Source organism: Podarcis raffonei, chromosome 1, assembly GCF_027172205.1.
Source record: "Podarcis raffonei isolate rPodRaf1 chromosome 1, rPodRaf1.pri, whole genome shotgun sequence".
Taxonomy (NCBI): Eukaryota; Metazoa; Chordata; class Lepidosauria; order Squamata; family Lacertidae; genus Podarcis; species Podarcis raffonei.
The window spans coordinates 10476105-10489695 of record NC_070602.1 but is presented as its reverse complement, the minus strand read 5'-3'; the positions used below and the strand labels follow the sequence as shown (position 1 = coordinate 10489695).

The 13591-nt window shown below is 46.7% G+C and overlaps 1 protein-coding gene across 1 annotated transcript in view; it reads right to left on the bottom strand.

Annotated features, from left to right (window-relative positions):
* Positions 1-822, bottom strand: part of SYNE2 (spectrin repeat containing nuclear envelope protein 2) — a 235192-nt gene extending 234370 nt beyond the window's left edge. Inside the window, exons 1-2 of the mRNA XM_053407665.1 lie at positions 663-822; positions 304-423 (exon numbers count right to left, since the gene is read on the bottom strand). Coding sequence (XP_053263640.1) covers positions 304-382 — 79 coding nt within the window. The 5' untranslated portion in view covers positions 383-423; positions 663-822. The remainder of the gene's footprint in view (positions 1-303; positions 424-662) is intronic.
* Positions 823-13591: the final 12769 nt, after the last annotated feature.

Sequence of the window (13591 nt, the reverse complement as noted above, 5' to 3'; positions counted from 1 at the left end):
AGAACTCAAGACAAGGATCTCTCCCAGTCCTACTTGGTGTTGCCAGGATTGAACCTGGAACCACCTTCACCCAAAGCAGGTTTCTCAACCACTGAGCTATGGCCCCCGATACCAGATTCAGCGGAACAGAAGCAAGAGATTTCTGCTCATGTGATTTCTGGAGGTACCTGGCTGGCTCCTGAACGAAGCAGGGTGCTTGCAGGAGACGGACCATCAGCCCAATCAAACAGAGATGCTCTTGTGTCCTGATGAAACTACGGCTACAGATGTTCCCCTTACCGAACCTCACACGAAAGAACTTACCTTGCAGTGAATACTGGAGATCGTCGAAGTCTGTGGAAGACTGCTCTTCGTCACCTGACGGTATCTGAGGTGATGCCATTTTCTCAAGCCCTGGGATCACTGCGCATTCCGGTTGCCAAACTGGGGGGAAATTTGGGGAAGAGGGAGGAAACAGAAAAGAAAGTTAGTAGATGGGCACATCAGGATTTCACCTTCAGAAAAGACAGCTTTGAATCACCCTGCAGCCTTAACACACACGCTTGCTTCTGTTTTTCAAGATTTTCTCAGATTATCTGGATCAAGGCTACGCCTTCTTTTTGAATCGTAAAGCAGCTAAAGCTATTCTTCTGGGTCCTATTCATTTCTAACAGCTGGCTAACCTCCAGGTCTGGAAATCCCATTGCTGGAAGATGCAGGAAACAGATCTGGATTCAAAGATTTGTGGTGTTGATTTGCAAGGGATGCGAAAGATTTGAAAGGTTGATGGTGTCTCCTGGGTAATTTGGGGCCGTCTATCCTGTCTACCCTCAGGGATGCTGCTTTTCTTCTGCATCTCCCCCCCCAACCCCAACCCCCGCCCCTCATTAAATCTTTCGCTTTGCAAAGTTCTTTTCTTGCTCAGCAATTATTGTAGCGGGTTGGAGGCAAAAGTTGCTGAGCCCACAGAAGATTAAAATGCAACTAAGAAAGTGATGTTGCCTGACACACCGTGCACCATTGTTCTGGCTCTATCTGTATCTTAGCTACCACAGTGTACCCCTGCAAGTTCCAAACGCAACAGAGTTTATTTTTTCAGCCCTGAACCATGGCCGCCCTTTCTTCTGCAAAGGCACCCTCATCAATCGTGCGCAACCTCGGTGTCTTCCAAATGTATGTGTAAGGTTCATGTACGTGACTGCAATAGGTCAGCTCAGCTGGATGATGAAATTTTATATATTGTGCATATATGTACACACACAAACACACTGGGGGGAAAGTGAATGAGAGCCAAAGAAATCCGACCTTCACCCAACACACACAAAAGATAATAAATTTTCAGTCCTCCCTATTGTGGGAGATGCTCAGCTCACAGTGTGTGAGAGTTTTTATAAGTGATTGCTTCAGCTCTAAATTCCTGGTGCCTTGAGAAATGTACCCCCTTGCTTCCATTTACTCAGTCCCATGATAGGCTTAGAGGGATGCAGGTGGCGCTTTTGGTTAAACCACAGAGCCTAGGAATTGCTGATCAGAAGGTTGGCGGTTCGAATCCCCACGACGGGGTGAGCTCCCGTTGCTCGGTCCCTGCTCCTGCCAACCTAGCAGTTTGAAAGCACATCAAAGTGCAAGTAGATAAATAGGTACTGCTCCGGCGGGAAGGTAATTGGCGTTTCCGTGCGCTGCTCTGGTTCGCCAGAAGTGGCTTAGTCATGCTGGCCACATGACCCGGAAGCTGCATGCTGGCTCCCTCGGCCAGTTAAGCAAGATGAGCACCGCAACCCCAGAGTCGTTTCAAACCATAAGTTTATGACCCTGGCTTTCCTCCTAAACCATAGTTAAGACTAGCCACGGTTGTCAGTTCTGATGAAACAAGTAACTACAGTTAATTGAAAACAATAAAAAGGCATTCCTTATACTAGTGGGTCTCCTTGCGATGAGATGGAGAGCCATCTCAAGGAAGCAGTGTGTCACAACAAACTGGCAATGTTCTAGCCCAAAGTTCCTGAAATAAGAGCAACTTAAAACTCATAGGTTGTGGACTGGAGTGAATTGGCAGCTTCCTTCATGTCTAGACCTCTCTATTTAAGCAAAAGGAACATTCCTAGCAATGCACTGTTAAAAATCAGGACAGAAGCAGATTTTGGGAAACTTCCTGGGCAGATGTGGGAGGGCTTCGTACGACTGGCTTCCAGTTTCATTTTTAATACTGAACAGAGAGCTGGCCCGTTTTATTTTTGGACACACTGGAAGGCGGGAATATCACGTTGCTGCCAGCAATTCTTACGCAAAACCATTTCCCCCCTATTCAGTTATAAACTTAGGACTGATGTGGGCACACGGAAGATTGTACTACATGATCATACTGCCTGTGAGGGAGAGGGCATGTGTCAGTGTTCTGCTATTAATAATAATAAAAATAAAAATCTGTTCCTAAACTTCTGCTGCCTTGCAGGACATTTCCAGAAGCCTCAGGAGTAAAACCTACATCAATCTGAAGTAGAGTCCTGAAGATGGTTGGATAGCACCTTGTATGCCTCCTTCCATCAACTCCTGCAGCCAAGCTGGTACCAAATGTCTTCCTCTGCTTTCCTTTGGACCACATCGGCAAGGTGAAGAGGGGGGTCTCGTCGTCTGGGCATCCCAGGACCTCCATCCACACTGCCCAGTCTTGCACCCCAGGAAAGTCACCTTGGTGCTGCTAATGCAGCAGTTTAGTCTTCACCCCGGGATGCACACTCCATTGTTTCTCGAGACGGATGGATGCCAACAAAATTGGCCATCCTACACCACAGGGAAGGGACACGGGTGGCGCTGTGGGTTAAACCACAGAGCCTAGGACTTCTCAATCAGAAGGTCGGCGGTTCGTATCCCGGTGACGGGGTGAGCTCCCATTGCTCGGTCCCTGCTCCTGCCAACCTAGCAGTTCAAAAGCACGTCAAAGTGCAAATAGATTAATAGGTACCACTCCAGCGGGAAGGTAAACGGCGTTTCCGTGCGCTGCTCTGGTTCGCCAGAAGCGGCTTAGTCATGCTAGCCACATGACCCGGAAGCTGTATGCCGGCTCCCTCAGCCAATAAAGTGAGATGAGCGCCGCAACCCCAGAGTCGGTCACGACTGGATCTAATGGTCAGGGGTCCCTTTACCTTTAACCGCAGGGAGAGGCTAGCTTGTGCTTTGAGAAGGGAAGAATGCCTTGAAAAACGAAGGCGCCTTGGATGTATCTATGATTTCATGCCTCCTGGAGCTGAAAAGAATCCTTGCGCCACTGAAGCCCTCCCTCACTGCCAATATGCCAGTGGTGATATCATACCGAGGGCAGGAATAAGCACGCACGTGGCTTCCCTGGCAGCCTCTGCTGCAGCTGACAAACATGCCAGAGGCGTTGCCATCACTGTCGATCAAGCCCAGTCCTATCCCTCAGCCCAGGCTGACCGGTTTTAGGGGGGAGTGGTGATCCCAGCATTCACTGTGGAGAGGATGCCTGCCCCCTATTCCTGCCTGAATGGGCAAGTAAATTCTTGAGAGAACGCTTTCCCCATGATGCATGTCACTGCGGTCTGCAGGAGAGCTTCTCCTTCCAGTCCACAAAATATCAGAAGGCTGCTCCACAATAACTCTGAGCAGGGCTTTCAGCGTGGTGGCCCCCCACTTTTGTGCAATAGTACCTCTGTGCAATAGTATCTTCAGGCAGCCACTCCAGAAATATGGAGAGGCATTTGGAGGAAGGCATTTTCTTATATTTTGACAAGCTTTTCTAGCTGAATGAAAAGGTGTACTGCTTTTAAACTTCAGCTGTTATTTTCATTCTGACCATGAGGACGTACTGGCTCTCTGGAGTTTCACGCAAGGGCCAGTTCCCAGTCCTACCCCGAGATGCCAGGGACTGAACCCGGGACTTTTTGTATGCAGAGCGCATGCTCTACTAAGTGACACAACCCTTCCTCAACTTGTAACATACCAAGCCAAATTTAGCAGCAAAACAAGCCTCTAGCCTAGAATTCGTAAAACAGGCATGTGAGGTCAAGCTCTGAAACAGGACACAACATAAGGAACATCACTTGCACAGGACGGGGAGATATTATATTTTTATTCAACCAGAGCCAGGGCTTTTTCGGCAGTGGCCCCGATCTGGTGGAACGTTCTGTCACAAGAGACTAGGGCCCTGAGGGACTGGACATATTTCCGCAGGGCCTGCAAGACAGAGCTGTTCCACCAGGCCTTTGGCCAGGGCACAGCCTGACCCCCTTCTTTGGCAATCCCCATAGAACTCTAGCCCAAGGGTTGCCATTAATTTGACTCTGAATTGATTTTAGAATGAATTAATTTTTTAGAATGAATTGATTGAGTGTATTTCAATTAATTGATTGTGTTTTTATGTAAACTGTGCTATTTTTACTGTTGTTAGCCGCTTCAGCTGGGGAGGGCGGGATATAAATAAATAAATAAATAAATAAATAAATAAATAAATAAAATAATAATAATAATAATAATAATAATAATAATAATAATAATGCTTTCCCTCTTAAGCGCCCAAAGCAACATATACAGTTTTTGCCTTCGCCCACTTTATTCTCACAACAACAAACAACCCTGTGAGCAGCGTTAGAAACTCGGATATACATTGGTACCTCGGGTTACATACGCTTCAGGTTACAGACTCTGCTAACCCAGAAATAGTGCTTCAGGTTAAGAACTTTGCTTCAGGATGAGAACAGAAATCGTGCTCTGGCGGCGCAGCAGCAGCAGGGACCCCATTAGTTAAAGTGGTACCTCAGGTTAAGAACAGTTTCAGGTTAAGAACTCACCTCCGAAACGAATTAAGTACTTAACCTGAGGTACCACTGTACAAGGGTTACAGTCGCCAAAACGGAATGCCTAGCTGCCATTTTTGAGCCAGAAGGCTCAAATGTGGTGTTTTCCTCTACAACTTTTGGGTTCCTGAAATTCATTCTGATTGTGCAGATAAAACACAACAATTGTACAGGGTGTGTTGCTACTGTCTGAAAACAGTCACGATCCAAGGATCCCCAGGCATGCACCTCCAGGCGGTGGAGATGTCCGATGCCCTCCTGGCGCCTGAGCATCTCTACTTGATCGCAAGTGGCCAATAGCTGGGTGCAAAATGCGCCTGGCGAATTTAATACATTACCTGTAAGGCAGGTATCGCTGAGAGCAAGTGACCCAATTTGCCACCCAGTAAGCTTTAAAGCTATGGTTTTCCCAGTAGTGATGTACGGAAGTGAGAGCTGGACCATAAAGAAGGCTGATCGCCGAAGAATGGATGCTTTTGAATTATGGTGCTGGAGGAGGCTCTTGAGAGTCCCATGGACTGCAAGAAGATCAAACCTATCCATTCTGAAGGAAATCATCCCTGAGTGCTCACTGGAAGGACAGATCCTGAAGCTGAGACTCCAATCCTTTGGCCACCTCATGAGAAGAGAAGACTCCCTGGAAAAGACCCTGATGTTGGGAAAGATGGAGGGCACAAGGAGAAGGGGACAACAGAGGACGAGATGGTTGGACAGTGTTCTCGAAGCTACCAGCATGAGTTTGACCAAACTGTGGGAGGCAGTGGAAGACAGGAGTGCCTGGCGTGCTCTGGTCCATGGGGTCACGAAGAGTTGGACATGACTAAACGACTAAACAACAACTTTACGTCTGAGCAGGATCTTGAACCCGTGTCTCCCTTAGCCGTCAACCGACATGCTCACTATTGCAGCTGGCTGGCCGGCTGTCTTCCTGAGCAAAGTATAATTCCAAGTACCAGCCTGAGGGAGAACTGTGCCTCAAGGACCAAAAGGCTAGAGGAAACACCCATTTAATAATTCGGCATTCACTAAGTTTAAAATGAGAAACCATGGCGGTGACCTTTCTAACGAAACAGAAAAGTTGGGGGGCGGGGAGAGATATATTTCTGTTGTGATAATCTGAACAAGAAGGTTAGCTGTCCTCCTCGCACAGGAAGAAATATGGACGTATGAATCAAATATAAATAAAAGAGCAAGGTTCTGTTGACTCCAAAAAGCGAGAGAGCCTTTGAATCACCATATGTTTGGCTTGGATGCCTGCCACGGTTGTATAAATAGACCCTCCGCTGGAAAACCTACGGAGAGAGAGAATGCTCTTCCAGAAAATAACACGGATCTCAGAGCAGAAAACCTTTGCTCACGGAAAAACAGTGATCCTCATAGAATTAGTATTAGCATTTGTGCATATCACATCTGTCTCCCCTAAGTATTTCACACCCATCTCTCTACATCAACAACCTCAAATCCTGCCACAGTCCAGTATGGCTGCAAGACAGGCTTATGCAGGTGAGAACAGGTCAGACTACAGTCCACACTGGCTTTCCCTCCCCCCCCAAAAGGATCCTGGGAACTGTAGTTTGTTAAGACTACTGAGAGATCCTAGGAGACTCTTGTCAGAACTACAACTCCCAGAGTTCCCTGTGGAGGAGTTTACTGTAAAAACCACTCTGGGAATTGTGTGGCGAATAGGGGTCTCCTACAACTCTCAGCACCCTTAACAAACTACAGCTCCCAGAATTCTTCAAGAGAAGCCCATGGCTGTTTAATGTGGAATCATAGAGATTTAAATGCATGGTGTAAACATAACCTACATTTTCAGGTTGGAGGCACCATGTACACAAGCCAGTTCCTAAGAAACAGATGTGAGGGTCTTAACTTACTTTTACTGCCATTATAACATATCCCCCCCACACACACAATATTTCAGGGTTTTTGCTAGCTAGGCAAATCTATCTGAGCTCCCAAGTACCGTATTTTTTTAAAAGTGGTTTGAAGACTAGAAAAAAAGCAAAAAAATGCATATAAATATTAATGCAGATTTTAAAAGATGAATGAGGGGAGGAAGGCACAGCCGAGAGAGATGTAGCAGCAGATCCCACCAGCACAAATGCAAAGAATCAAAATGTCTTGGAGCACGGCGGAAAGCACTTTGTGGGAGGATAAATGGTTATTTCTTTGCATTGTTAGTCTGTACCGTGGCATGATTTATAGCCTTTTTCTGCTAGTTAACAAGGAAATGTCGAAACATTTTGAGAAAAATTAAGAGGCGACATGACACGAGGCATGCAAGGTTATGTGGATGGGGGGAAGTTTTCCTCCCTTTCTCATAATATTGGTACGGGAAACATCCAAAGCAGCTGAATGTTGGGAGATTCAGGGCAGATGAAAGAAAGTTCTTCACACAAGCGCAAAAGATGTCGCAACGGCCACCAACCTGGGTGGCCCCACGAGAGAAATCAGATTCATGGAGGTAAATGGTCAGAGGCTCTATGGTCGCGCACAGCCCCTGCGAGAAAAGGGTGCCAAGTAGACAGGCCATTGGCCGGATCCATTGACCCGATCTTCTTGTGTTCTTATCTTTCAGGGGTATGGTAGGATACATCCTTTTTATTTTCTCTGTCGGACAAACAACTTTCAAATTTGTTCTAGTCCGTTTTATTCAAAGCGTTTGGCTCTAAATGACTCACAAACTGTTCAGTGTTTTATACTGTTATAGATTTAGGGTAGGGACGCGGGTGGCGCTGTGGGTTAAACCACAGAGCCTAGGGCTTGCCATTCAGAAGGTTGGCGGTTCGAATCCTTGCAACAGGGTGAGCTCCCGTTGCTCGGTCCCTGCTCCTGCCAACCTAGCAGTTTGAAAGCACATCAAAGTGCAAGTAGATAAATAGGTACCACTCCGGCGGGAAGGTAAACGGCATTTCCGTGCGCTGCTCTGGTTCGCCAGAAGCGGCTTAGTCATGCTGGCCACATGATCTGGAAGCTGTACGCCGGCTTCCTCGGCCAGTAAAGCGAGATGAGCGCCACAACCCCAGAGTCGGTCACGACTGGACCTAATGGTCAGGGGTCCCTTTACCTTTAGATTTAGGGTAAACCCTAGAAATTAATAAATTCTAGGATTGCATATGGGGTGGGAAGGGAGAAATAAAAGCTGCAGAGGAATTCCTGGCTAGCATGGCCAAGGAAGGGCCATTAAGGGAACAATTGAGGGCCACTGAGGGCCCACTGATGACTTTGCCAATGCAGGGAAGTTCCCTCCCCACTGTCCTGGGGTATGAACAGAGTGATGGTGATGGGGTGTGTTTTTGAACAAGGGTGGTTGGGAGGAAGAAGCAGAAAAAGGAGGGCTGAAATCCATCTTGCAGGGAGGCAGCCTGAAGGTTGTACTACAGTTCCCAGGTGCTGGAAAAGGACTTGAATCCAACTCTCCCTGTCCAAATCCCCACTATGTTCATTCACAGCTGTTGTCTTCAACCTTTTAAAACTCAGCCAGAGGCTCATCTTTAACTTCTGGACTCCCTCCATGCAGACTGAAGGTGTAAATAGGCGAATAAACCATATTTATTGAAGTATAACATTCTGCAGCGTGTCTTCCATTCTACAAAGGCACACAGAGAGAGGCAAACACCCGGCTTTTGCAACAATATATTTGCAAATTGGCTTATTTATTTGCAAAGAGCTTTTTTTTGTAGAAAGCAATAAATAAAAGCAATATAACAGCACCAGCACCACCAAAGGAATGCCATAAAATAAGTGAGGAATGAGCAGGGCTTACTCTACTCTCCTCACATGCAACACTGCTCCAAAACCAGCTTATTTACAAAGACAGGAAGGAGGAGGAGGCCGGCAATTAGAGTAACATTAACTTGGCTGGTTGACAATCCCGAATAAACAAGGAAATCCAGCCTATTTTGAACAGAAGTGCCCATTGCCATTTTTTAAGGGGATTTGATGCTTTCAGCTTACCAATCCCAAAAAGAATGGTTTTTGCTCACCAAAACATTTGGGAGAGAAAACAAACGTATTTTCCTTCCCAAAGCACATCAGCCATGTTTTGTGGCCTGAAAGGTGCTTAGCAAACCCCTCTCTTTTGCAATCTAAAGGGGGTTTATTGGACCCTTCGTGGACTCAGGTGGGTCACCAGTTGTGCAGCATCCATTGGGCCTAGCTGCCTCAACAGTATCCCTTTAAAATGCTCAGAGCCAATTCTACTTAGGATGGAAGGAGAGGTTTTAGCAGTGTTTGTTGGTTTCTTTCTTTGCCCGGAAAAGGACGAGGGACAAAACACGTTAGTGAGTTTAGCTGTCTGGCTTACTGAGGACGGGGAATGACTGGCTGGTCAGGGACGTCCAACAACAGAACCTGAGTGTTCCTTGATAGCTGGAACTCTCTCTCCCCTGCCTTTGAAAGGCGGCACCCTTCAGCAAGTGAGAGGGAGAAGCAGTTTTTGTTGCAGTTTAAGTTTTGGGAAAGAAGTTCCACTATGGTTTGGATCAAAAACAAGTCATGTACTCCCTCCTTTTCCATCATGGATTCAGTTTAACAGAACACTTCCTGGTTTCATCAAACCAGTTCACTGTGACATCCAAACTGGGAAACTGTGGTTGAGATGATCGTTCCAAAACAGGATTTCAAAGAAGGATCAAACTGTGGTTTGGAGGGATTGCTCAAACTGCAATTTTCCTGTTTGAGTGTCATGAAAAATGAGGACATTGATAAACTTTGCTTGTTCGTGTTATTGCCCTTTATTTGTAAAAAGTCTGTTAAAAATGAGCAGCTTTCTTAAACTATGGTTCCTTAAACTATGGTTTGTTCAAAACCAAAATCAATCTCTCCCTGCACACACACACACACACACACACACACACACTTGCAAAGGAGAAGGACACGGAAATGAACAGAAGAAGCAGCCTTTTACTATTCTCCAGGATTTCAGACATGGCTCTCTCCCAGTCCTATTTGGAGATGGTGGGGATTGAATGCAAGACCTTATGTAAAGAAGATGCTCTTCCACTGAGCTTTCACCCTTCCCAAAATCTTCTGCTAATGTCATGTTAATGAATGGTACAGATGCAGAGCTCAGTGGAAGAGTCGGCAACTCTGATTGGGCCTTTCCCTGCGGAATGATACGATGAAGGTTAGTGGACAAAATCTTCCCCATCATTTTATGGGAAAACTTCACTTGCTAAGTTTCTGTACATCCATAACACAAACTTGGAGGAGTAGGGAAATACCGTATTTTTTGCTCTATAAGACTCACTTTTTCCCTCCTAAAAAGTAAGGGGAAATGTGTCTGCGTCTTATGGAGCGAATGTCGGCTGCGCAGTTATCACAGAAGCCAGAACAGCAAGAGGGATTTCTGCTTTCATTGCGCAGCGATCCCTCTTGCTGTTCTGGCTTCTGAGATTCAGAATATTTTTTTACTTGTTTTCCTCCTCCAAAAACTAGGTGCGTCTTGTGGTCTGGTGTATCTTATAGAGCGAAAAATACGGTAAGTCTCGAGGAATTGTCTCAGAAGAAGTTCATGCAATACAATTAATGCTGTTCAGAGAGGCCTATATTTTCATGCCTGCTTTCAAATTTCATCACGTCATTTCATCTCAAGTCTGGACAAGCTGTCCTCCACATCCAAAGCCGCTAAAGGAATTCCTCATTAAGGCAGGGCTTTTTGGAGATCCCTGCCTCCACGTTTCTAACAGACTTCCATCTTACATGATCATGGGCTCGTGTAGTTCCAAGATGTTACAACATAGTGACGCAGGCAAGTTTAAGAGGGACACAAAGTCTGAACTAAGCGAGCATGGCATGTGTGGAAACGACATGGGAGAAACACGAGCAACCACGACTCGCTTCTGCTTTGAAAAGCACAGAGCGCAAGCTAACGGACAGTGATATATTTTATTGTATTTTAAGATCGTGAGGTCATTGCCCAGTAATGCAGCCAGCTACTTCAGTTGCTGCACACTCATTATGTAATGCAACGTGAAAAGCTTAAAGCAATATTGGGTGGCCTCTGTTGTTGTGTGTGCAAAATTCCACTCACGCAACAAGACTTCCTCCTCTTCTATCCCCCCGCCCTTTAAAATCTGCTTTAGAGGGTCTTCCAACGCTCAGGAGCAGATTTTAAGACTGCATGGGGGGTACTGAATGGGACAGGAGAGGAAAGGGAAAGTTCCATTGCGCAAACAGACATCTGCTGCACAAGCAGAACAGCTGGATGTGACCCATTGTATTAACAATTCTATTATGATTAATAGTTATTAATTGTGGAGGTATGTGATAGCTTGCATTTGCCAATCCCTCAAGAACAGAAGCAGCAGCAGCCGGGAGGCAATTTCAGCGTTCTACAGAAAGGCATTTCTCGCCCTGCAAATCAAGAGTCTCTGCCAAACAGCTTCACAGGCGGAGAGACTGTGTTCAAAAGAGGGGGTAGCACGAGACTCTTAATCTCAGAGTCGTGGGCTCAAAACCCACATTGGGCAAAGGACTCCTGAATGGCAGAAATTGAACTACCGTCCATGACCCTCATTGTCCCTTTCAACTCTACAGTTCTCTGATTCTGTGAAAATCTGGGGGAATATACTGTTATTATAAGGGACGCGGGTGACACTGTGGGTTAAACCACAGAGCCTTTGACTTGCCAATCAGAAGGTCGGCGGTTCGAATCCTCGTGACGGGGTGAGCTCCCGTTGCTCGGTCCCTGCTCCTGCCAACCTAGCAGTTCGAAAGCATGTCAAAGTGCAAGTACAGTGGTACCTCAGGTTAAGTACTTAATTCGTTCTGGAGGTCCGTTCTTAACCTGAAACTGTTCTTAACCTGAAACACCACTTTAGCTAATGGGGGCTCCTGCTGCTGCCGCGCCGTCGGAGCCCGATTTCTGTTCTCATCCTGAAGCAAAGTTCTTAACCCAAGGTACTATATCTGGGTTAGCAGAGTCTGTAACCTGAGGTGTATGTAACCTGAAGCATATGTAACCCGAGGTACCACTGTAGATAAATAGGTACCGCTCTGGCGGGAAGGTCAATGGCGTTTCCGTGCGCTGCTCTGGTTCGCCAGAAGCGGCTTAGTCATGCTGGCCACATGACCTGGAAGCTGTATGCCTGCTCCCTCAGCCAGTAAAGTGAGATGAACCCCAGAGTCAGCCACGATTGGACCTAATGGTCAGGGGTCCCTTTACCTTTATACTGTTATTATGATGACTATTTTATTATTAGGTTGTCAGTATTTTTTTCAAATGTTTTTACCACTGATGTACTGTGCTCTACGTGGAAATGCAAGGGATTGAACTGGTGAACTTCTGCATACAAAGCGCCTGCTCTGCCACTGAGCTATGCCCTACCCTGTTCAGCGTGTTTAGCATATGGCAAGGGAAAGCAGCTGGAAGGAAGGCTGGAGGAGGACAGTGAAGTGTTGGGAAATGGGTTTAGCTGCCAGCGCCTCCTCTGACATTTCTCTGCCCTCCCCTAAGGCACTTTGCAACTTTTTTTGGCATAGCCTTTGGTTCTCTGCTGGGATGTCTCCATATCCTGTAGCCACTAATAGTCAGCTCAGGTGAGAAGCTGTAGCAAGAACAGCTTGGCCTCAGCTCCAAGAATGAAACAACAGGCATGGACACCAATACTCGATGAGCTGCCAGTCTTGCCCATCTGCCTATGTTTCTGGCCAATTCTGCTTTTTTAAATTTTGAAACACACACGACATTCGTGAATTTCACTTTCACACACACACACACACACACACTGCACCTCATTAATTTTATTTAGAGGTGGAAAACTGCTCCAACTGAGGATTTTCTTGATGGTCTTACTAGAGGCTCACCCAATTAGTTTTATGTCCACGTCATGCTTCCAGCCTCTCCTCCAAGAAGCTCAAAGCAGCCTACAAAGTCACCTTCCTATCAGTATCATTTGTGGGTGCCTTGGGCCAATGCTGTTGTGGTCCTGGCAAGATCTGAATCTACATTTTTTTACTGTAAAGGTAAAGGGACCCCTGACCATTAGGTCCAGTCACGGACGACTCTGGGGTTGCGGCGCTCATCTCGCTTTATTGGCCGAGGGAGCCGGCGTACAGCTTCCGGGTCATGTGGCCAGCATGACTTAAGCCGCTTCTGGCAAACCAGAGCAGCACACGGAAATGCCGTTTACCTTCCCGCCGGAGCGGTACCTATTTATCTATTTGCACTCTGACGTGCTTTTGAACTGCTAGATTGGCAGGAGCAGGGACCGAGCAACGGGAGCTCACTCCGTCGCGGGGAATCGAACCACCGACCTTCTGATCGGCAACTCCTAGGCTCTGTGGTTCAACCCACAGCATACTGTCTACCAAAATTAAAGCTTAATTTGATTGCCAGGCTTTTTTTGTGGGCGACAGCATGTTGTTGTTTAGTCGTTTAGTCGTGTCCGACTCTTCGTGACTCTTCGTGACCCCATGGACCAGAGCACACCAGGCACTCCTGTCTTCCACTGCCTCCCGCAGTTTGGTCAGACTCATGTTAGTCGCTTTGATAACACTGTCCAACCATCTCATCCTCTGTCATCCCCTTCTCCTTGTGCCCTCCATCTTTCCCAACATCAGGGTCTTTTCCAGGGCGACAGCATACAATCCTGCAAATTCATTTTTCTTCTACCTGATCTGACTTGTATCCAGACCTCATGGGAAAGCAAAGAGTGTGTCTGCATGTTCTCTCTCTCTGTTGGAAGGGAGAGTGACCTGGCAGGAAGGAGGGCAGGAAGTTATTACAGATGAGGTGCCTGTGCCATTCTCTCACAATTCATTATGTGCCCACAGGCCCCCCCAAAAAAGGTTGG